The following is a 25654-nucleotide window of genomic DNA, read 5'->3' as shown; positions in this document are numbered from 1 at the left end:
GATAAATTATGAAGGAAAAGAAAAGAAATAATAACATTCTTTCCGCTCCCATACTTAGCGACTTAACCGGCTTAGGGTGGGAAGGCGCCCTTCATGGTCCTCGGGAATTAGTCAGGGCAAAACCTCGGATACCCCGAATTATAAAAAATAAAAATAAAAAAGAAGAACAAAGAAAAAAAAAAAATAACTTTCTTGTTTGGAAAAGGCGGAGGTGAGAAAAGAAAACAAAGAATAATAATTAAATTATTATTATATATAGATATATATTTTTTAAAATTAGAGGATAGCCTGTTTGTAGACAAAAGGATAAGTAAAGAAAATATCATGAATTTGAGAAATTTAAGTATAGATGCTATGCTTGAAGACATGGGAGGAACAATGAAAATTGGAATCTTTTAACAAAGCACTAATCATGGCTTCAAAATTTCTTCCTTTTTTACTGAAAATAATATACAATCAAAGGAAGCGCACGCTAATGGCGATGAGCAAAAAATCACAGTTCAGAAAGGAATGCCCACCTTGCCTCTATTTCATCTTATATTTCCTGTTGCAGCAAATAACGAGAATCAAGGCACTGAATTGCACTATTATATGCCAAAGCCAATGCCACTAAAACCATTAAACAATATTATACATTACTAAATGCAAGGGGGACTTGAGTTGAATAACAATTTTATGCTTCTAATTGTTGAGGTTAATTTTGGCATTAAAAAATAGTATTAAACCCACTATTTTGGCATTATATATCACATTGCATAACTACTGAGGTAACCGTTTGTGTATATTTTTTTTTATATAAATTTGATGTGTCATAATAAATTTATACAAAAATTTTGAATTATTTATATTTAACTTTAGCAGTTGTTTTATACCTTTTGTATGAAAATATATCTCTCAATAACAACTAACTAGTGTCATTTCTGGACCCCACATAATTTTTACAAACCTACTTAATATAGGGTTTATTCGTTAATAGAATGAGAAAGATGGAGGAAAAAAAAAATTATGCTGATGTGGCTGTATTAAAATGTTGTATAAAATACAAAACAATTTTATACATTAGTGACGTGGCAGTGTATTTTAACAGACTGCTGAAAATTAAAAAAAAAAAAAATTACACATCATACATGACAGTGTATATTTTACACAATATAGTATTTTAACAGACCGCTGGAGATGTTCTAAGACTGCATATCCTATATATAATTAGATTGTGTATCCCTCGTTATATATAAATGATTGTGTCTTTGATCATTAATATCCATCTATTACTTTGATAAACATTTGTTTATTACAAAACTAATGATCTATGTGATTCCTAAAAACAAAAACAAAGAAAGGAATTTAAAGAAAAATTGTAAAGCATTGAAAAATTGTAAAACTTTGTAATTTTTGTTCTAGATTTTGTACAAATCAAATTCTTATATTTGAGTACCATGAAAGTTCTTATGAAAACGAAAAAGAAGATGATACAAACAAACAAGAGTATTTTATAGAAACAAACAAGAGTAGTAATGATGTATATTTAAGTTGTAATTTTAAATAACACATCATATTTTTATCTCAGTTGGTTTTAAATCGGAGTATTAAAGTTGTCAATAATATCATTTTCCTTCTTTTTATAGAAATCTTCCCAATTTGGGAGGATAGCCCTTTTTTTTTTTTTTTTTTTTTTTTTTTTCAAACACTTTTCTTATCATTTCTTTTCTTTCTAAATCCTTTCAAATCATCTAATCCAAACGGACCCTAAAGAATTTTATTGTGCAAAGTAAGATTTATTTTGTTAATCTGATCATAAAGATTAATCATTCCAATAGATGACTTGCTGATCACTGATTAGTAAAGGGTAGAAAATATTGAATATCCTAGAAATATAGTGTTTGGAACATTTGTAACGACCCTAGTTGATGCCAAAATTTTAAAAAAATTCGGCAGAACCTCCCCTAAAAATGGGCTTTCAACAACCTGTCCCAATACACAAAACACATAAAATCATCCAGCATCCCATTCATCCGTTCATTATACCTCAATATAGTTCCTCTCATGGTGGAATATCCACACACCAATTAATCTAACTTAACATAATTACAGTCCCAAAATACATGGTTAAGATTTAAAGTCCCTGTCTTACAACGTTACATGATACAATTGTATGGAAACATATACTATAATTCCATTAGTTTCATTTATATCAAATAAAAGATAAGTTCGTTCTTAAGTTACAAGGCCATGAATACTAACTTAGTTACATCCCCACAACTATGAATATGCATAAAACGGTCAAAATACAAAATAGCAAACAACCTTCTAACAACTTTCAAGCTTGAGGTGGATTGTCGTCCACCGGTTTATTTCTAAGACCTGAAAAAAATAATATAAATAGTAGGGTGAGCATAAAGCTCAGTAGGTGACATTTAAGACACAATTCTTGTGTCCTTGTGAATCCAAACAAAGCATAGGCCAATAGGAAATAGGGATCATGCAATATAGGGAATTAAAACAATATACACGTCAATTCTAATTATAAACCATGCAGTGCAATGAAATGCAATGCATGCTAATGTCACTCCCTATTTTCATTCACAAAACCATCACTTTCAAATGTTAATACAGTCCGCCCTTTGGTAACCCCGCCGCGACACGAGAGGAGGATTGGCTATCGTCCCTAGACCTTTGGTAACCCCGTAGTGTCATCGAGGGGCCCGAATAGCTCAATCACTCTAGGGACCCCCTAGTCCCCTCTAGGCTATATTAATGGTAACCCGCAGCGACCGGGTTTATCAAAACTATTTGACAAAACTCTTCTTCAAAAATTTCCCCCATTTTCATTTCAAGACAAATTCTCCCATTTCATGCATCCTAATGACATGTGTATGGATGTACATATAATCTCAATATTAGGACAATGGGAAATTTGGCACAATCTAAATAAACATGTTCTCATTTGTCATTTTCAGCATGTTAACACATAGTGGGCATGATAAAGCAACATCTAAACATATTTTACACATGAAACAAGTCATAATCAAGCTCTTGAAAATTCTCTAGGCATCATTCATACAATCATAGATACAATTAACTCCCAATTTGTGATACCCTCGGATTTTCGAATGCGAGTTGGCCAAGCCCACGCCCGAATACCCGAGGATATCAAAAACAAATCGACAATAAACGAACACAGAATACAAAAGAATAAAGAAGAATAAATAAAATGCTGATAAGAAATTAAAATGATAATCTAATAATAAATCTCAAAATATATTTCCATTAATTAATAAACTCTTTTGATACAACTGATCCTCCAAAATACAACTCAGGAATCCATATTGTGTGGATCCCTAGAAAATTTAAACTAAACAAATGACAACAATAATTGTCTAAATCAGGAAACTGAATCATAAAGGAACTCCTATGTAGCATTGGAAGAATAAAGTAGACTGATCCTTACTTAGCACGAACAACCTCTATTCCTAATGAACACCTGAAAAATAATGGTGGGTCAGGCCCACAAACAAGTTCTACTCTACTACAGTCCAAGCAAAGATCCGATACACGTATACATCCTAGTCAATCCAACAGTAACTAGTAGTCCGTATATATATATATACACACTAAAGGAATCTCACTAGACTATAGGGTTGTCTCAACCTGAATAGTAGGCAACATGCAAAACGCACATATAGTGGGCATGAGTACCTATACCTACCAGGGTACACAACTACACTATATCTAACTATACATCCCTGGCGATATACGCGCCCTAACCACTGATCCTGAGACTCAAGCTCATATCATGACACCATACTTATATATATATATAATTTAGTAACCATCTTATTCAGTATAAATTAATCCTCCATAAGTCATTCAACTTATACAGCTGACTTGACTTAAATATAAGTAGGACTTAACATTTTAGTTAATCCATTCCCATATATAATAAATTAATCCTCCATAAGTCATTCAACTGGTTCAGCTGACCTGACTTGAATATAAGTAGGACTTAATATTTTAATTAATCTATTCCCTTATATAAAATAGGTAGAACTTAACTGATAAGTTAATCCGTCCCTAGAACGCCACCGTTCCATACTGGTGCATTAAACCATACAATCTAACAATTGATGTAACGATTAAGGAAATGCATCAAACAATCCAGAAATAACTATGATAATATGATATCAAGTTATCACAAAATAGGAATGACTTATTATTTATTTAAGCTTCCTATATCATATATCCTACACAAACTGAATCTTATACATGATGATATTTTATTACATGGTCAAATAAGGATTCTCCGTATCCAATTCATCCTACACATTTAATCTCAATTGCTAAAACATTTTAAAAGATTAAATCTATTCGTTTGTTTAAAACATTCAAATAGCAAGCATCATTATGATTGAGTCTATTTAAATTTATTTAAACCCAAACCTAGTTCCTATTTAATGTTCAGGAATCCTAGGCATGTTTCTACGTTCCATCATTCCACAGATATGAAAAATACATAATTTAAACATATAAAAATTCACACCGGAAATCAAATCAAAATCATACATTTATCAATTCATAACACAAGAATAGATATGAACCAATTTCATAAAACTTATGTTCTAATCCAATTAAACATGCATAATTATTTAATTTTATGTGTTTAATAAATTCTGGAATTTCTTAGGCATGTACAGAAACACGAATCAAATGGAAAGAGATAGAAGAAGAATTTGCCTTAAACTTTCGAATCGAAAGTTAAACTTCTTCTTCCTTGATCTTCTCTCTACAGGGTTTTTCTTCTCCTTCCTTTCTTTTCCTCCTTCCCTCTCTAACTCTCTTTCTCTCTAGAATATATCACGTGAATATTTCTAACCCCCTCTTACAACCTATAGCTATATATTTATAGGCTAAATAAAATAACCCTAACCCTTTTCCCAATCAAAGTCAACTTAAAAAATAAAAAATAAAATATTAAAAAGGTAAATAAAATATGTTAAGTATATAATTTATGTATATTTTTATTAAATAAATAAATTATACACATCCCATTATTTATTAATGGATTATCCAATAATACTTAAGTTACCATAATATTATAAAGTAACTTAAAACATAACACGTATCAAATATATGTATATTTTTATTATTTAAATATAAAACATATACATCAAATTAAATATTACTATCCAAGTTACCATAAAAGTAATTAATAAATTACTTTCCCTTTTATATATATTAAAAAGGTAAGTAAAATATGTTATGTATATAATTTATGTGTATCTTTATTAAATAAATAAATTATATACATTTCATTATTTATTAATGGATTATCTAATAATACTTAAGTTACCATAATATTATAAAGTAATTTAAAACATAACACATATCAAATCTATGTATATTTTTATTATTTAAATATAAAACATATACATCAGGTTAAATATTACTACCCAAGTTACCATAAAAGTAATTAATAAATTACTTTCCCTTTTATATATATATATATATATATATATATATATATATACATGCACAACTATCTATGGGTAATAATCCATACACATCCAACCTCCTATCCAAGTAGTCCGTGGGACCCAATTGGTTGGCCTATTACTACTAACCATAACCATAAAAGAAAAATAAAATAAAATAATAAAAGAAAAGAAAACATTTAATTTACGATTAATCAAAACACAATTTAAGCATATAATCTAATTAAACAATTAATACATAGAAAAATACAAATAATACATAGACACATAATCAAATAATTAAGTAATTTCTAATTCAATTAAACACATAAGTAATTAGTCAAATAATCAATTAAATAATTAACAATACAATTAAAACAAATAAATAAATACCGAGACTATCCTTTTAAAATTAGGAGTATTACATTCTTCCCCCCTAACAAAAGGAATTTCATCCTCAGAATTCGCCCTTACTTTTTTCCATTATGCTTGGAAACTGTGAGCGAAAAACATCCTCCTATTCCCAAGTAGATGCAACCTCACTATAAGGGCTCCACTTAACTCTAATATACCAAGTGGTATACAAGGTTTCTATATTTTAAGAAACACAATAATCATACAATGCGTAGGTTGTATCAAATAACAACGTAATCCTCCTATGTCGATAAGGGAATGATCTACATACCTCCAAGTGCCGTAGAATATACGTACAAACTCCTATGCACCCAGCGCTAATAATTTGGTAACGCTAATTCAGAGGTGACTGCCTCAATTGCGAAACACAATCTTCTAAAAGTTAATGTAATAAGTAAAATTGACCTTTCTCCAAAAATCGCATTTCTTCCTACATAGAAAACAGAATGAGCAAATTACTCCCTGATAGAAAAACTCTTGTATACGAGTTCAACTATTTACAACATCCTACTGTTGCCTCCCAACCGCGCGCAGTTCAATACAAAGGGAAGTATCTTTTTCTGGCATATTTTTAAATGAAATCGAGGTCTGATTGTACAACCCTTACTTCCATTTCCAACCAACAAATGAGAGGTATGCATTGTGAAAGATACAAAACCTCCAAAGTTGTCACACTAACCTCCTTGTGCCAACAATATCACAGACAAAATTCTGACAAGTGAAGTAAACACTTCCAACTGTCCATGAAAATCTAGGATGTACGCCTCAAACATATCCTGTATGGTCTAATTTAATCTCTTGATTAATTCCTCCGTCTATAGATATGAAGTAGAGCTGCTACTCCAAAATCTTCATAAAGCTCATTCGAAATAGCACTTTGCATCGACTAATATGAACATCCACATGTTATAACACCACTATCACTGAACTATAGAACTACTATGAAGTTCTAAAATAAGCATCACTCAAATTTATGTCCTCAAGCGATCTTTCTCAATCCACCACTCGGATTCCATATAGAAAATTGAAATTCCAAATCAATGTCGATCCTTCCCACCGACCGTCAAACCTGTTTAGTTCAACTTCCATATTTGTTATAGGAAGTAGCTAAAGATTCCTGCGATATCCGATGATCAACTTTCCACCTTTGTAGCAGGTTTTACACTTAGGGCAATTATATATGCATCCTTCTCCGTATCTGTTCACCAAAATCGACATTTGATGTCATGATGTATCTTCTAACCGTCTGAGCACACCGAGAAAAATTATAAACTTTCCAGCTCAGTCGCCTGATCGTCATATCACTATTTACAGAAACTACTAAATCCTCCTCGAGTACCTTAAACTCCATCTGAGTAAGGTAATACCGTCTCCAAGGACAGCTCCAATATTCAAAGTTGACATTCTCAACTACCGTAGTAATAATAAGTGTTATTATTACACTTGCTATAAATGCATTTGATAACTCAACAACTAACCGAAAGATTTAAATATTATATCGTTTGTTGAGAGCATCCATTTACATCATTACTTCCACCAGACGGAACTTGATATAAAGTGTGAATCACCACTGTAATCTATCTAAACCGTCTCGTGATACATTATATTCGTATGAACTGAAGTCCTACCAGTTCGAAATAAACAAGAATCAAGTTGACCAAATGTATCAGTCAACTAATATCCCATCTAGAATCCTGACCCTTGTGTAAAATCAGAAATCCCGCAACTAAATCTATAAAATGCTCTCTCATTTCCACTTTAGTATAAGAAATGGCTGCAAAGGATCTAATGATCTTTGGTGGTCCATCTCTACTATCTAATAAATATTAGACTTGGAGAGAAATCACTATGTCCCTTCTCCTGCCTATCGTGAAGCATCATGTTTCCACCAGGATGAAGAACTAAAAGTCATGAAACTCAGTCCGTGCATCCTCCATCCAATTTGTTTACCGTTAGTCTGGTACCACCAGCTTTTATCTGTACCCAACGTTTAAATTGGAGCATCTTCAAAAGCGAATTTTGTAACTAAATCTATCCATCACTGATCTGTGATAAACTTGTCGATATTGAAAATCAATCAGTAATTCCATTTATCAATAGTCAACTATGACTTTAACTCAACAAAAATCAACAAACTATGACCTTTCCATACATACCATGCACCTCATCTTTATATAAATGTTTGGTCTCACCATCTTATCTTTGACACACCCTACTTCTTTAAGACAAGTTAATGACAATCCGACTTCTTTGTCTAACTTCAAAAGAATATGAAATCTTTCCATCCTCTACATAAGTCATCATTTTCCTTGCAACAGTTAATTGTTGCAAATTGTGACTAAAAAAAATAATTCCATATTATTTATGGAAATGAAAAAACATAGTTTCCTCCTCCTTGTGCAACACCGGCAAATTCCTCCTAATGACACACCCTCTTGAATAAATTCTTGATTAAGAATTTACTGATGAATATTTATTCAGTCTCCTATCCTCACTCGGTGTCATTCCAATAAGTACTTAATCCAGTACTAAATCCTCCATCCGACTTGGTAACAACTTCTAAAATTTTCAAGAAGATGTTCAGCAAATCCAGCACCTCTGATAAATCATCATGGCGTTACAGTGATCTTTATTTATCACTACCTCACACATACCGAAACATTAACAATCACCAATATCATGGCGTTGTAATATGATACGAATCCATACCTAACGTAAAGTATATCAAACTAATCGTTCTAGATTGTTTGACTCGTAGTGATGGTTTAATTATCCCATCCCAAAACACACTATAATGACACATGTCCAAGTCCAATAAATTGGCTAGATTTATGTGTATCTACCAAATCCTACGACCGTATGCTCACAAATCTAGCATAAATAGCGCTATGACACCATGTTATTAAAACAATAATTGGCTGATCACACACTTATATCCCCAACTAAATCACATACCAAATCCCGAGTAATTAACAAAAAAAAAATAATAATAATAAAAAAAAACATACGTATGATAAACACAATAAAACAAAATATATTCCTACTTAGGACATCGTTCTTTCTAGAAAAGAAAGTCTCATTTGAAATCAACCTTACTAGATTGTTTCAAAATTTCCTTTTATAGTTTCTTAAATAATTATCCAACCTGAAAACATATCCTTTAAAACATAGCTTAAAAACATAAATGTTTGCCTAAGCAAATAGCAAGGGATTAACCTTCATCCTTCTTATATGCGGAATGTAAACTGTCTAACTTGGTTTTATAAAGTAAATTAGAATGTCACAACATAATACTAATGCCCTCTTGTATGTGATTTAAAAATTATGTATTTCGTTCTGATAAGAACACATTCGATCCCCAAACTCCTGAACAATACTTCTTATATACCTCTTTTAGAGATGATAAGAAAGCTTAATTATTTGTAGATTGATCAACCCCAATTCTACTAATAACATTTGCTATACTATTAGCAATTCAGATCACCTCGCGCGATCACCATCTTCAAGATTTAATACCCTCTCTATTGGATGCACATAAATCTCCTCCATTAGGATCCTCTTCGGCTCCTACTCCTCGCTTGTCTCCTTTTTGAGATCAACTGAAGTTGTGTTGGCCCCGATATGCGGTGACCTATCACGTGCACCTAAATCCTTCCTTAGCTTATACTTTTAAAGTAACGCCAAACAAATCTAAACCATCGATCCCTAACTCTGCCTTCTGGCAACGAAATCGATAACGTACTCCTTTACTCCTTTGGATCTTTATCGCTTTCGCTTTGAACCCATCCTTTTCCTAGTGTCAACCATTCTATAACTACAGAATATAATTGACATCAGCTCCTCCTAACAAACCGTAAATAGAGTATAACAAATCCTAATACGGGCTCTAAGTTTTAAGAGACGCAACGCGGAAGTCACATAATGAAAGACACTCTTAATGACACTTGAACCTAGAGTGCTCTGATACCAACTGTGATACCCCCGGATTTTTGAATGCGAGTTGGTCAGGCCCACGCCCGAATACCCGAGGATATAAAAAATAAATCGACAATAAACGAACACAGAGTACAAAAGAATAAAGAAGAATAAATAAAATGCTGACAAGAAACTAAAATGATAATCTAATAATAAACCTCAGAATATATTTCCATTAATTTATAAACTTTTCTGATACAACTGATCCTCCAAAATACAACTCAGGAATCCATACTGTGTGGACCCCTAGAAAATTTAAACTAAACAAATGACAACAATAACTGTCTAAATCAGGAAACTGAATCATAAAGGGACTCCTATGTAGCATTGGAAGAATGAAGTAGACTGATCCCTGCTTAGCACGAATAACCTCTACTCCTGACGAACACTTGAAAAATAATGGTGGGTCAGGCCCACAAACAAGTTCTACTCTACTACAGTCCAAGTAGAGATCCGATACACGTATACATCTTAGTCAATTCAACAGTAACTAATAGTCCGTATATATATATATATACACACTAAAGGAACCTCACTAGACTATAGGGTTGTCTCAACCTGAATAGTAGGCAACATGCAAAACGCACATATAGTGGGCATGAGTACCTATACCTACTAGGGTACACAACTACACTATATCTAGCTACATATCCCTGGCGATATAAACGCCCTAACCACTGATCCTGAGACTCAAACTCATATCATGGCACCATACTTATATATATAAAATTTAGTAATCATCCTATCCAGTATAAATTAATCCTCCATAAGTCATTCAACTTGTTCAGCTGACCCGACTTGAATATAAGTAGGACTTAACATTTTAGTTAATCCATTCCCTTATATAATAAATTAATCCTCCATAAGTCATTCAACTTGTTCAGCTGACCTGACTTGAATATAAATAGGATTTAACATTTTAGTTAATCCATTCCCTTATATAAAATAGGTAGAACTTAACTGATAAGTTAATCCGTCCCTAGAATGCCACCGTCCCATACCGGTGTATTAAACCACGCAATCTAACAATTGATGTAACGATTAAGGAAATACATCAAACAATCCAGAAATAACTATGATAATATGATATCAAGTTATCACAAAATAGGAATGACTTATTATTTATTTAAGCTTCTTATATCATATGTCCTACACAAACTGAATCTTATACATGATGATATTTTATTACACCGTCAAATAAGTATTCTCTGTATCCAATTCATCCTACACATTTAATCTTAATTGCTAAAACATTTTAAAAGATTAAATCCATTCGTTTGTTTAAAACATTCAAATAGCAAGCATCATTATGATTGAGTCTATTTAAATTTATTTAAATCCAAACCTAGTTCCTATTTAATGTTCAGAAATCCTATGCATATTTCTACGTTCCATCATTCCACAGATATGAAAAATACATAATTTAAACATATAAAAATTCACACTGAAAATCAAATCAAAATCATGCATATATCAATTTATAACACAAGAACAGATATGAACCAATTTCATAAAACTTATGTTCTAATCTAATTAAACATGCATAATTACTTAATTTTATGTGTTTAATAAATCCTGAAATTTCCTAGGCATGTACAGAAACACGAATCAAATGGAAAGAGATAGAAGAAGAACTTACCTTAAACTTTCGGATCGAAAGTTAAACTTCTTCTTCCTTGATCTTCTCTCTACAGGGTTTTTCTTCTCCTTCATTTCTTTTCCTCCTTCCCTCTCTAACTCTCCCCTCTCTCTAGAATATATTACGTGAATATTTCTAACCCCCTCTTACAACCTATAGCTATATATTTATAGGATAAATAAAATAACCCTAACCCTTTTCCCAATCCAAGTCAACTTAAAAAATAAAAAATAAAATATTAAAAAGGTAAATAAAATATGTTAAGTATATAATTTATGTAAATCTTTATTAAATAAATAAATTATATACATTCCATTATTTATTAATGGATTATCCAATAATACTTAAGTTACCATAATATTATAAAGTAACTTAAAACATAACAGGTATCAAATCTATGTATATTTTTATTATTTAAATATAAAACATATACATCAGATTAAATATTACTACCCAAGTTACCATAAAAGTAATTAATAAATTACTTTCCCTTATATATATATATATATATATATATATATATATATATATATACATGCACAACTATTTATGGGTAATAATTCATACACATCCAACCTCCTATCCAAGTAGTCCGTAGGACCCAATTGGTTGGCCCATTACTACTAACCATAACCATAAAAGAAAAATAAAATAAAATAATAAAAGAAAAGAAAACATTTAATTTACGATTAATCAAAACACAATTTAAGCACATAATCTAATTAAACAATTAACACATTGAAAAATACAAATAATACATAGACACATAATCAAATAATTAAGTAATACCTAATTCAATTAAACACATAAGAAATTAGTCAAATAATCAATTAAATAATTAATAATACAATTAAAACAAATAAATAAATATCGAGACTATCCTTTTAAAATTAGGGGTATTACACAATTAAACATGTTTGACACAACAAGGAGGTGTAATTTACAATAGAACAAGAAAGGAGTGGATTAAGATGTCCCTACCTCAAAATGAGCAAAATTCCAAAAAATGGGTTATTAAATTCGAGCTCCCAAAGACGACCAAAAGCTAAAATTTTTGGTGCTAGCACGTAGAGCTCGTCGTTTTGCCTCAAAGGACTCTCAAATCTACCAAGGATTGAGAGAGCAATCAAAATTTGAAGTTGTAAAAGAAAAAAAAAAAGAAAAAAGAAAATAAAGAGGAACAGAGAGGCTGCGGGAGAGAAGAAAACAGTGAACAAGAAAAAATGAAAAAAAAAACGTGATCTTATGATCACTTTACAAAAGTTGTGGGTCCCACCTTTTTTTTTTTTCTTTTTTCTTTTCTCTTTTTCTTTATAACTTACAGACATTACAACATTGGCAGCCTTAAATTATGGATGTGGTAATGGCGCCGCGCCCACCATATCCAAGGACTAGAATGACCAGAGTATTCTCAACTTTCTTCTTTAAGGGTCATCAGACATCAAATTAATTTTTTTTTTTTTTTTCTTACCTAAAAAGATAAAAGTAAAAATAAAAAATCTTTATGTTTCTTTACCTGGGAGAGGAAGGAGAGGAGGATCCAATCATCCAAAGTTCATGTGCACAAAAAGTATGTGTAAACGTGTTTCTTGCATGTGATCCAAAAAAAATAAATAAATAAAGAAAGAAAGAAAGAAAGAAAGAAAAGAAAAGAAAAGAAAAGAAAAAAGTAGCATCTGAAAAATCTGCCATAGACTCATAAAAGTCTTTCTTATCTTCTATGTTTTTTTTTTGCCCACCCCCTAATTATAAGAATTATATACGAAAAGCTGTCGGAGACTTTTAAAATCTCTTTATGTTCTGGTATTTTTTTGGCCCACCAACTCTCGACGCGACTTTAAAAATCCAGTACTAGTTGGGCTGCTCTCTCTCTCTCCTTTCCTGTGGGAAATACTCACTTCGATTCTGTCCAGAACAACAACAAAAAAAAAAAAAATCATGTATCTTTGTCATTTTAGAATGATCAGCACCGTCTATCTCATCAATCATCTTTTGTTTAGCGGAGCAGCTGGCTCGCCTGACTCGGTCCAGTATTCCCCAGCAGATGACATCGCTGTTAACTGTGGTTCCTCTAGCAATGCAGCTGCTTTTGATGGCCGGGAATGGATTGGAGATATGGGTTCCAAGTTTACTTTACCAGAAGTGGAAGGCAAATCAGTAAGCTCATCAACAACTGTCCACCAATTACCTTACGCAGATCCTGTTCCCTACATGACGGCTCGGATCTCTCGTGCTCAATTCACATACAAATTTCAACTCGCACCTGGCCAAAAATTCATTCGCCTACACTTTTTTCCAGCTTCATACTCTGGCTTTGAAAGATCAAAGGCCTTTTTCACTGTTAAAGCAGGTCCGTACACCCTCCTCAGAAATTTCAGCACTTCCCTTACTGCTGATGTTTTGGGTGTAAGATATTTTGCAAAAGAATTTTGTGTCAACATTGAAAAAAATCAAGTATTCAGCATAACATTTTCTCCGTCTAAAAATAGTGCAACTGATGATGTTTATGCTTTTATCAACGGGATTGAGATCGTCTCCATGCCCGCCGGTCTTTATTACACTTCCGATGGTGATTTGGGCCCTCGTGTCGTTAACAACAAGTTTTTCCGATACTATATTGATAATGACACTGCACTAGAGACAGTTCACCGCTTAAATGTTGGAGGGAGATCGATTATGTCAGTAGAAGATTTGGGTTTGTTTCGTATGTGGTATGATGACAAGAATTACTTGCTACAATCAAGTCTTTTACGGGTCAGTGCCAGCAATATGATTGCATACACAAACATACCCACATATTCCGCACCACTACAAGTTTATCAAACAGCGTGGTCAATAGGTTCAAACCAACAAATGAACCAAGTGTACAACTTCACATGGAAACTACCAGTAGATTTGGGATTCAGGTATCTGGTTAGGCTCCATTTTTGTGAACTCCAACCCACCATCACTAAGACCGGCCAAAAACAGTTTGGTCTCCTGATAAACAATAACATCATTGAGGCTGATGCAGATGTGATCAAATGGAGCGGTGGAAATGGGATTGCAGTATACAAGGACTACGTGGTCAAGATGGAAGGAGATGGGACAGAGTGCAAGCGTGATCTAATCATAGCTTTGAAGCTCAAGTGTGAGTCAAGCACTGAAAAGGTTGATGCAATCCTCAAAGGCATAGAGATATTTAAGTTGGGAAATCTTGACAATAATCTTGCCGGATGTAATCTTGTTTTCACAGCACATGATCCGATATCAAGGATTCCAAGACTTCGAAAATTAGCTTTGGCTTTTGGCAGTACAAATATTATTGCAACAGGTATAATTCTTGTACTCACAATATTGAATTTCATTTTTTACCATTTAAATAGTTTGGAATCAAACTCTAGCAAAAAAAACATCTCATCGTCATTGGATGAGGAGTTGCACCGATGCTTCTCACTTGCTGAGATCCAGTTGGCCACAAACAACTTTGATGATGGACTAGTCATCGGTAAAGGTGGATTTGGTAATGTGTACAAAGGGCTCATCGACACGACCAAGTGTGTTGCCATAAAACGGTGGAATTCGCAATCCAAACAAGGGGCTCACGAGTTTTGGGCTGAGATCAGCATCCTTTCAAAGCTTCGGCACAATCATCTTGTCTCTTTGATTGGCTACTGTGATGATTCTGAGGAGATGATCCTAGTTTACGAGTACATGGCTCGAGGGACCCTTAGTGACCATCTCCACAAAGCTAGGAGAAATGGTACTGGTAATTCTCCTCTTTCCTGGGAACGCCGACTCAACATTTGTATTGGTGCTGCACGGGGGTTGGACTTCCTGCATACGAGTAGTAGTGCCCGCCGTGGAATCATACATCGAGATGTGAAGAGCCCAAACATTTTGCTGGATGAAAATTGGGTAGCTAAGATTTCGGATTTTGGATTGTCGAAAATGGACACTGCAAACATATCGCGCACCCACATTAGCACTAACGTTAAAGGCACAATTGGGTATATTGATTTGGATTATTTCATGACTCAAAGAGTGAGTAAGAGATCAGACGTTTTCGCGTTTGGTGTGGTTTTGTTCGAAGTATTGTGTGGGAGGCAGGCTGTTGACTCAACACTTGAGGAGGAGCAGCATAGTCTAGTCCTATGGGCCCGACAGTGCATTCGAAAAGGAACAATTGATCAACTCGTTGATCCCAATGTGAAGGAGCAAATCTCACCTCATTGTTTAAGAGGGTTTGTGGAAATTGCCAACAAATGCTTGCATGATCAACCAAATGAACGGCCTACAATGGCTGAAATAGTGGCGAGACTCAATTTAATTACATTGGAATTGGAAGGAAGGGCTGACTCTTATACCGAGCAAGAGGTTATCAATGTTGATGGGGCTTGCAAGCATGATTTTGAATCGAGTACTACATCGGAGGATTCTTCTCCGGTGTCTTGCCATTACAGTATACCTCTTGTGGAAGTAACAAATGATATCAGGGTGGAGAGTATTTTACCTGGAACAACGAAAATTATGAAAGTTGGGAAAAAGAAACATGATGGTTTTAATCTTGGATGGGGGTTGGGTAGGCGGTGGGGCTCACTTTTACCGTTCCATAAATCTTCAAAGAAAAAAGCTTATCGGCTGCCAGAAGTACTTTGTCGTCGCTTTTCACTGGCAGAGATTCGAGCCTCCACGAACCGTTTTGATGATCGCCACCTAATCAGAGGAAGTGATCGTAGTAAGGTTTATGCGGGTTATATACAAAATAAGACCATGGTTGCTTTCGAGCGGTTCAACAAAGATTATTCTTGTGATTGGTTTTGCTCGGAGTTGGAGGTGCAGTCCCAGCTTCAATGCATGAACGTGGTGTCCTTGGTTGGGTACTGCTATGATAGGCATGAAATGATCTTGGTGCATGAATACATGGCCAATGGAAGCCTATCCGATCTTCTTCACAATACCAGCAATAATAATCCTCTGTCATGGAAGCAGAGACTCCAAATCTGTATTGGTGCTGCACGAGGACTGAACTATCTTCATACAGGAGTGGAGAAGAAGGCAATTTTCCATGGTGACGTGAAGTCTTCCAACATTCTCTTGGATCAAAGCGGCGTTGCAAAGATTGCAAATATCGATTTACACTTTTTGCTTCGCTCCAACAATCAGAGATTCCTCACCACAGTGGTTGCAGGCACACTTGGCTATCTAGATCCAGAGTTTTTTCATACATCTGAATTAACTCGAAAATCTGATGTTTACTCATTTGGCGTGCTGTTGCTTGAAGTGTTGTCTGGGAGGCAAGCAATATCGGAAAACCAGCGGCTTCTATGCACGTGGGCCAGAAATTGCATAGACGAAGGGTCAGTTGAAGAGATTATTGATCCATATCTGATGGGGAAGATATCGCGTCTTTCTTTGAACATGTTTGTGAAATTTGCTAGAAAGTGCTTGTCTCTCAGAGGGACGGAACGCCCTTTAATGAGTGATGTTGTGAGCACACTTGAGCTCGCTCTGCAATTGCAGGAAACTGCTGATGCCCGATTGGAGAATGTGGTGAATAAAATGGTTGAGCCTCCCAATTACAAGAAAAGAAGAGACTCCTTTTAAGGTTAGTGATAGTTATCAACTGTTATAGTACAAATGTCAACTACTCTCTTCCTTTATATTTTTCAATCTAAACAATTTATGTCTGTTATTTTATTTGATTTGTCATTACAATAATGCTAAAGACTGCTCATCAATCTACTCCTTCCGAGCTCTTCCTTTATATTTTTCAACCTAAACAATTTATGTCTGTTATTTTATTTTATTTTTATTACAATAATACTAAAGATTGTTCATCAATCTACTCCTTCCGAGTTCTTATCAGCACTACATAAATATATATATATATATATTTTTAACTTGTCATTACACACTAATACTAAACACACTTAATTCTACAATATTGGTTTAAACCTTGCAATAAAAGTATCATAAATTTTCTTTAAACAGATCCTCACAATTCTGACAATAGGTTACACACCAAAAATTTTATGGATTTTCTTAAATATGTGTCTCCTTAATTACAAGTTACGTTTAGCAAATTACATCAAATTTTACCTGTAAGACTAATTATTTTTCATCCATCTTCTCTGCAGGGACTATTAGAAGCAATCAATTATGGTTCACATGAGTTATTCTCATCAGAGTGGCATCCTGATCTTTTTCATCATCTTTGCAAGACAGAGCTCTCTGGCCCAGGTGAATAACTTTTGTTCTTGTAAAACTTAATATAGGTTGGCTTCCATCTTTTAAGATATTTATTTGTATGAATATATATATATAGAGAGAGAGACAGAGATTGTATGTGTGTATGTGTTTTAAAGCTAAATATGTCATCAGCTAAACTTTGATGTTATCAGTTGTACACTACTAGTGTAATTTGGAGAACTTCGATGTTAATTTCTTCAAGAAAAGCACGTGTTGTTCTGTTTTTTTTTTTTTTTTGGTCCTTCTACCAAAAGCAAGCTGTTGTTGTTCTGTCTTTTACATAAGAAATGATTGTGCAGTCGAATAGATGGTGCTTATTGTGAATTGATGTTAATCCTATATGTCATTTGCATGCTATGATGTTTCTGCTTTTAAAGCATATGAAAATGTCTAGACAATTTTGACGCGCCGAAAATCAACAATGCATATTGGCAGCGATTAGCAGAAATTGCAAAACAGAAGTGAAAAGTTACTTTTTTAAATTCGAAACAAAATCTCAACTGAAATAATGTGATACTACTCTTGTTCTTTTTCCTTTCTCGAATAACTTTAACTGTAAATTTTAATTATAGATCCAATTATTGTGTAGTTCTTCCCATGAACTTAGGTTCCTAAATACTCTGGCTCCGAATGTGCAGAAACTTGAAACTTCTGGTCAATTAAGCTCAATCAAGTTGACTATTGCATTGATTTTCTAATGTTACATAATAATAATAAACAACACTATGTTATATACATGTGTCTGTGTATATATATTATATAGTGTACGCACTAATGTAGTGTTGGAAACGAGGGCATTAAAGACATAAACTTTGGATGAGATTTGGAATAGATTTCGCTAAGAATTTTTTGCGGATCTATAGACAAGCGTGTTTTTCTCTGCAAGGAGATGAACGTGGTATATTTACTTTCTTAAATCCGTTTCCGGGTGAATGAGAAATTAGGTCCAAAGTATGGTGTTTTGATAAGCCTAAATGGGCATGCAAAATGTGGGAAGTGTTTGTCCCACATGGAAAAAATGTTGAAACAAATTGAAATTTAAATAAGCTGAGTTTAGGATTTAAGCTTGGGCTTGGGCCTAATTGTAAAGTCCAGATTATTCCTTTTTGGAATTTTGGATTGGGCCTAATTTTGACCTGTACTTATTTAAATGGGTTTCACAAATGGGTGGGTTTTTTGAATTAAAAAAACTACTTTTTAGTTTTTCTAAAAAGTTACACCTTTTAAATTAAAAAACCATATTTTAGTTTTTCTAAAGGGTTATACCTTTTAAATTAAAAAACCACTTTTTAGTTTTTTTCAAAGGGTTACACCTTTTTTCGAACCATCATAACCCATGGTTGCATCCACTCGAAAAGGCACATTGCAACCTATTGGAATGGATGTGTTTATTGGTGAACAGACACCATGTGAACCATTGCAACCTATTGGAATAGATGTATCTAGTGGTGAACAGACAACATGTGAACCATTACAACCTATTGCAATGATTGTGTCCAATAATGAAGAGATACACCCTATCCGAAAAGACATTTCTGTTTCTATAAATACCCCCATTTGGATCATTTGTCTCTAGACTTGAACCCAACCCAAATGGGTTCAAACCATAGGTTAAGTGGTCCGAACCACTTAGACCCTAATTCAATTTTATCGAGCCATATTAAGATTGGTCCGAACCATTTGATTCGAATTGCACCCAATTCAGCATTTATATAGCATAGATGCATTTTTGAGTCAGAGAGAGTATTATACGGAGAAAATTCGCCGTATCTACGAGTTTGTAGTGATGCTACTAGTGGATGTAGACCGTTGTATCCTAGGAGATAGACGCCACTGAGTCCGTTAGCACCATAGCGGGATGAATCTGTCTTAAGGACATAGTACTCAATACTAGCCTCGATCCGGGTTCTTTATTTATAATTATTATTTCATTAATTTATTTTGCATATTTAATTAAATATAGAGTTGCATATTTAATTAATGATTTCTTAACATATTGTTAATTATCTCATGACATATTAGTATAAGGTTTGTTATATCTTAAATGTCACATGAAACATATATTTTATCAACAATCTTAAGACAGATTCATTCCTTGCGTAGATTTTATTATATACTTCTATTTAAGATATAAATAAGTAGATATCATACTAATAGTTGAGATATAATAAAATAATGTTTTATACATTATTATATGGTAATATGCTAAATATTGATGTATTTAATATTATATGAAATTGAAGCATGTTATATAAGTAGGCTATTGAATTATTTACATATATATAATTCAATATTGGTTGAATTATTTTAATTTTGTAATATGATATTATGAAGTATATGACATTACCTTAAACATGTGCCAACTAGAGGTGATAAAAGGTACTTCGTTACTTTTATTAATAGTTGCACAAAATACTGTTATGTATATTTGCTACGAACCAAAGATAAACCTTAGAATGTTTAAACATTACAAAAGTGAGGTTGAGAATTTGTGAATACAAAACATCATGTGCTGATATTTGTTTAGAATATGGTATCATTCACGAAGAAATGATGATAGCTATATTAATAAGTTCTGGTTTAACTCAGAATTTGTGGAGGGAAGTTCTGCTTGTTGCAAATTATTTTACTCAATAAAATACCTCTAAAGAAAATGAATGTGACACCATATGAATTATGGAAAAGTCGAAAACCTTCCTATAAATTCTTAAAAATGTGGGGGTGTCTAACTAAGGTTGTACTTTCTCTTAAGAAAGTTATAGTGAGACCTATAATGTGGCAACCTTGTGGGTGGGTGTGTCATGGGCAGGTGTAAGAGGCACTGACATGTTATTACATTGAGCAAGTTACAGGTGCACAGTCCCACACCACCTACGTAAGGGAAAGGTAAAGTGATTTTATGTAGTGGTGTTATCTCCAATTGGTACGAGACCTTTTGAGATAAAACCCAATAATAAAATCGTGCGGGCTTGATCCCAAAGTGGACAATATCATACTATGTAATGGAGTGGATCGTTATATAAAACCTTTGATAGGTTATAACATCAGTGCATATCATTTTCTTGTAGGCTAGAACGTCTACATATTTTGGTCCTAGTTTTCTAGTATGTTTATTGGAGAATGAGCAACAAATCTTTTTTCTTAAATTAATTATGTGATATAATTAATCATGTGATATAATATGAAACTATATTGTTATGCAAATTCAATATTATTTTTACAAAAGTTTATTATTTGAGATTATAATATTGAGATATGTAGTTGAATTACTTAGTGTACGTAGTAATTTAATTTTACAATATAGCTTATTTAATGTGTGATATTATTAATTTTGTATGAGTTCATGACTGGTTTGTGTATTTAATACAACATACAAAAATTGATTAGTCTAAGTATGTCAATTCTTCCATTAGTCAAGGGAGAAAGATCTATACTAGTGTCTAAGACACGTATAACTGTGAATGGGCTAAATAAGAAAAGATTTTCTGATAACTCTAAAGATTTTAATGGAAAATGTTATGGATATACTAAGCTAGTACACTGAGACAAGCTAAATCAAATTAGTTAACTCTAATGTACAATTTAGCTAAAAGTTAAAATGTTACTGAGTTGCAAACAAGGTAGCTTAGCTATAAGCTAAAATGATTAATGAGGTGCATAGAACTTAAGAGGAAGATGGAAAATCTATTAGTTGGTTCTAGCTCTCAACTTGGTAGTAAAAAACACGAGGGTGATGAGTAGTTATTTTAGGCATAAGCTATTTGAGTTATTCATCATATCTGCTCATGTAGGAGGGAATAATACTACTTGTAAAGTAGTAGTTTTTGAAGAATATTCTTCAAAACAAATTACTCTACTACCAAGGTAGACTACTTAGATTAGTGTGTACTAAAACTATGAACTGCTAGAATTGATAGCTAAACAAACTTAACTTCAAGTTAGCGGTAATAGCTAAAAAGTGGGTGCTCATCATAACCTAGTAGGTAGATATGAGAAGAGTGTACTTAATCTAAGCTAGTAATGATAGTTAAAAACTCACTTTTGACAAGTAATGATAGCTAAGAAGTGAGTGCTCACTCTGTGGTGATTGTATCCAAAGCTTAAATAATAAGATAATTATTTGCTTAAATGATTGAGTTATGTGATGTGTGACACATGAAATGTTATAACATGTTAATATGACTGACTTAATATGAACCTAAACATGAATAACTCAATTTATAAATATAAAAGAAGTAAAAGCAAATATTAATTAGAGCCCATTGTAATTAATATCTTTAGCATTAATTCACGGTAATGTTAGTGAATTATTATAAGAATATGCTAAAGATAAAGTGAGTACATATGCACTAGAGACTGTTATATATGCTTGTTGAAAAACGAATATAGAACCTTGGAAAGGTAGATGAGGTGAAATATTTAATATATGGTATTTCAAGAGTTGAAAAACCATAAGAAATATATCATATATAAAATTTCAGGATTATCCCAAAGTTGTGGAGGGATATTGTCCATAGATAAAATTTGCTATGAGTTACCTCACCAAATAAGAAATACTTATAAATGTAGGTTCTTAATCCTAAGAAATTTTGGATAGAACCAAAAATCATTTATAATATTATAACAATAGTGCATGTTGTTTCCTATGAGGAAAATATTATAGAACAACTAGAAAAGTTCTTTTTCTAGCGGAAGAGCTGAGTTATTTGTTCTAGTTGAAGAGTAAAGTGTGCAAGCTTATAAGTCCTTGAGTGGATTAAAGATAGTACCAAGACAATGACATAAATGTGATGTATAAGTCATTGTATGTCTTAAAAAACATTAATGATATACTAATTAGTATATTTGATATGAAAGATTTAACATCTAATAACATAGTATATTCTCAATAGAGTGAGATTGAGATAATACTAGTTATGATAATAAAAGCCTAGCTAACTTTTGTAGATGTAAATCTCAAATATAAATACTAGCCAAAGTATATCATTAGTTGAGATTGCAAGGCATGGTGCACATTTTCAATCCAGGATCGGATTACTAAAAAACAATAAATTGGGTAGTTGAGATACACCCTAAATTCAATATTACATTGATCGAGGTATCCAACTAAATTGGAGGTAATAGTGATGCAATCTGGATATGGGATATTAAAGACTTCAAATCCAATAGTGGATATGTCTTTTATATTAAAGGTGTAGTTCTATGTTCTTAATATAACTCAACGTTAGAAACTTTGAATAAATCAAATAGGGAAGTCAATAGACTTCACCTAGAGGACAATTCAAAGTAAGTCTACACCTGTGCCACTAAAGAAAATGATATTGCTAACAATAAGCAATTTTAGGGCACAAAGTATACAGTTGCTCTCACCTGGAGAAATCTCTGCAGAGTGTAATGTTTCTAAACACAACCTTGTGGCCACATATAAAATTGAAGGTTGTACTAGAGAGCAATTGTACAGATCATCGAGGGGAATGGGATTAAAAGCCGAAAGCTAACGAGTCACCTTAATGGAAACCCAACCTAGTTGACTGGAGATCCCAAGATCTAGGTTCAAAGGGACAACAAAAATTCTGAGTGATTCATCAGAAGCACTGGGAAGATATAAATCTTCTGTCCATTTCTATGATGAGACAGTGCTACCTACAACGAGGATTAGGATAAGCTACGCTTTTAATGACTCTTATACCTTGAAAATTCAAGTAGGGTATGGTAGGATACTCTTAATAAGAAGTCACCTATATGAGTGTGAAGTGGGGCCGCTTCTATGAGAACTATAAAGGCTAAGTTTTCTGGAGCACTCATTGAATACCAGGACTTGTTCAGGGCCAAAATGAACACAACAATGAGAACCAACTTTGTGAGGAAAGCTACTGTGTGTTTGTTATTGTCTTGGTTTACACAAATGGCTGAACAGTTCAAGACATCACGTTCACTGGTTAGCCAGTAAATCCGATAGCAATACACTAGGGAAGGTTCAAAGCCAAAAGCTACCGATCCTGATGCAATATCTTTCCGATTATACTCTCTCTAGTGTCTGCATGATCATCTTTTACATTTTACGCAAATTTCCATTCATGTGGGGGATTGCTGGAAATGGGGGCATTAAAAACATAAACTTTGGATGAGATTTGGAATAGATTTCGCTAAGAATTTTTTGCGGATCTCTAGACGAGCGTGTTTTTCTCCGTAAGGAGATGAACGTGTTATATTTACTTTCTTAAATCCGTTTCCGGGTGAATGAGAAATTAGCTCCAAAGTATAGTGTTTTGATAAGCCTAAACGGGTATGCAAAATGTGGGAAGTATTTGTCCCACATGGAAAAAATGTTGAAACAAATTGAAATTTAAATAAGCTGAGTTTAGGATTTGGGCTTGGACTTGGGCCTAATTGTAAAGTCCAGATTATTCTTTTTTGGAATTTTGGATTGGGCCTAATTTTGGGCTGGGCTTATTTAAATGGGTTTCACAAATGGGTGGGTTTTTTGGGTGGTTAGTTTTTTGAATTAAAAAAACTACTTTTTAGTTTTTCTAAAAAGTTACATCTTTTAAATTAAAAAACCATATTTTAGTTTTTCTAAAGTGTTATACCTTTTAAATTAAAAAACTACTTTTTAGTTTTTTTCAAAGGGTTACACCTTTTTTCGAACCATCATAACCCATGGTTGCACCCACTCGAAAAGGCACATTGCAACCTATTGGAATGGATGTGTTTATTGGTGAACAGACACCATATGAACCATTGCAACCTATTGGAATAGATGTGTCTAGTGGTGAACAGACACCATGTGAACCATTGCAACCTATTGCAATGGTTGTGTCCAATAATGAAGAGATACACCCCATCCGAAAAGACATTTCTGTTTCTATAAATACCCCCCTTTGGATTATTTGCAAGTTGTTCATTTTTCATTTTCTTCTATCTCCCTCTCTAGACTTGAACCCAACCCAAGTGGGTTCAAACCATAGGTTAAATGGTCCGAACCACTTAGACCCTAATCCAATTTCATCGAGCCATATTAAGATTGGTCCGAACCATTTGATTCGAATTGCACCCAATTCAGCATTTATATAGCATAGATGCATTTTTGAGTCAGAGAGAATATTACACGAAGAAGGTTCGCCGTATCCACGAGTTTGTAGTGCTGCTACTGGTGGATGTAGACCGTTGTATCTTGGGAGATAGACACCACTGAATCCGTTAGCACCATAGTGGGGCGAATCTGTTTTAAGGACATAGTATCCAATACTAGCCTCAGTCCAGATTCTTTATTTATAATTATTATTTCATTAATTTATTTTGCATATTTAATTAAATATAGAGTTGCATATTTAATTAATGATTTCTTAGCATATTGTTAATTATCTCATGACATATTAGTATAAGGTTTGTTATATCTTAAATGTCACATGAAGCATATATTTTACCAACATGTAGGTATAAGAAATAGTATGCATCCTAAAAGGCTTGATGTTAAAGTTGAATATTACCACATAATGCTCCTTCTGACCTTGTAAAATGACAATCCAATCTCAATATGCTCAAGTTCATTTATGGCTCTCTTTGAGTAACTTCAAGACCCTAACAAAAATCTTCTTTCTTACCTTTTTGGGGAGTTCAATTACCAATCTCCAATCTTTTTGTCAATATATTTCTGCTGAAAATTTGGAGATACTATTGATTGATGATTTTATTTGATTTGTTGGGATAATTAGAATTTCAGGAATATTACTTCGTGAAATTTCTTGCACAAGCAGCATTTTCATTCATTGAAGAATTGGAACTTATCTAGCTAAGAAATGGCAATAACAAATAATCCATAACTTTAAATGGTGAAGAAATCTTTTCAATGAGTATTCTTTGAATTGGAATCTCTAACACACTTGCATTCCACGTCTCCAGAGTTCTTAGAGGTGTGCCACAAATG

General features: G+C 33.2%; 1 protein-coding gene across 1 annotated transcript; it reads left to right on the top strand.

The window, feature by feature from the left end:
* The first annotated feature begins 12542 nt into the window (after positions 1–12542).
* Positions 12543–18125, top strand: LOC132274219 (receptor-like protein kinase FERONIA). Its single transcript, XM_059775448.1, has 2 exons — positions 12543–17083; positions 17616–18125. Exon 1 carries the CDS (start codon positions 13435–13437, stop codon positions 17080–17082), a length of 3648 nt encoding a protein of 1215 aa, XP_059631431.1. The 5' UTR covers positions 12543–13434; the 3' UTR covers position 17083; positions 17616–18125.
* The last annotated feature ends 7529 nt before the right edge of the window (positions 18126–25654 follow it).

Source organism: Cornus florida, unplaced genomic scaffold (assembly GCF_030987335.1).
Source record: "Cornus florida cultivar Cherokee Brave unplaced genomic scaffold, ASM3098733v1 CherokeeBrave_3.0.0_Hap2_Chr09, whole genome shotgun sequence".
Taxonomy (NCBI): domain Eukaryota; kingdom Viridiplantae; phylum Streptophyta; class Magnoliopsida; order Cornales; family Cornaceae; genus Cornus; species Cornus florida.
Note: the sequence above shows the minus strand (reverse complement) of the source record. Positions and strands in the feature narration are given on the sequence as shown.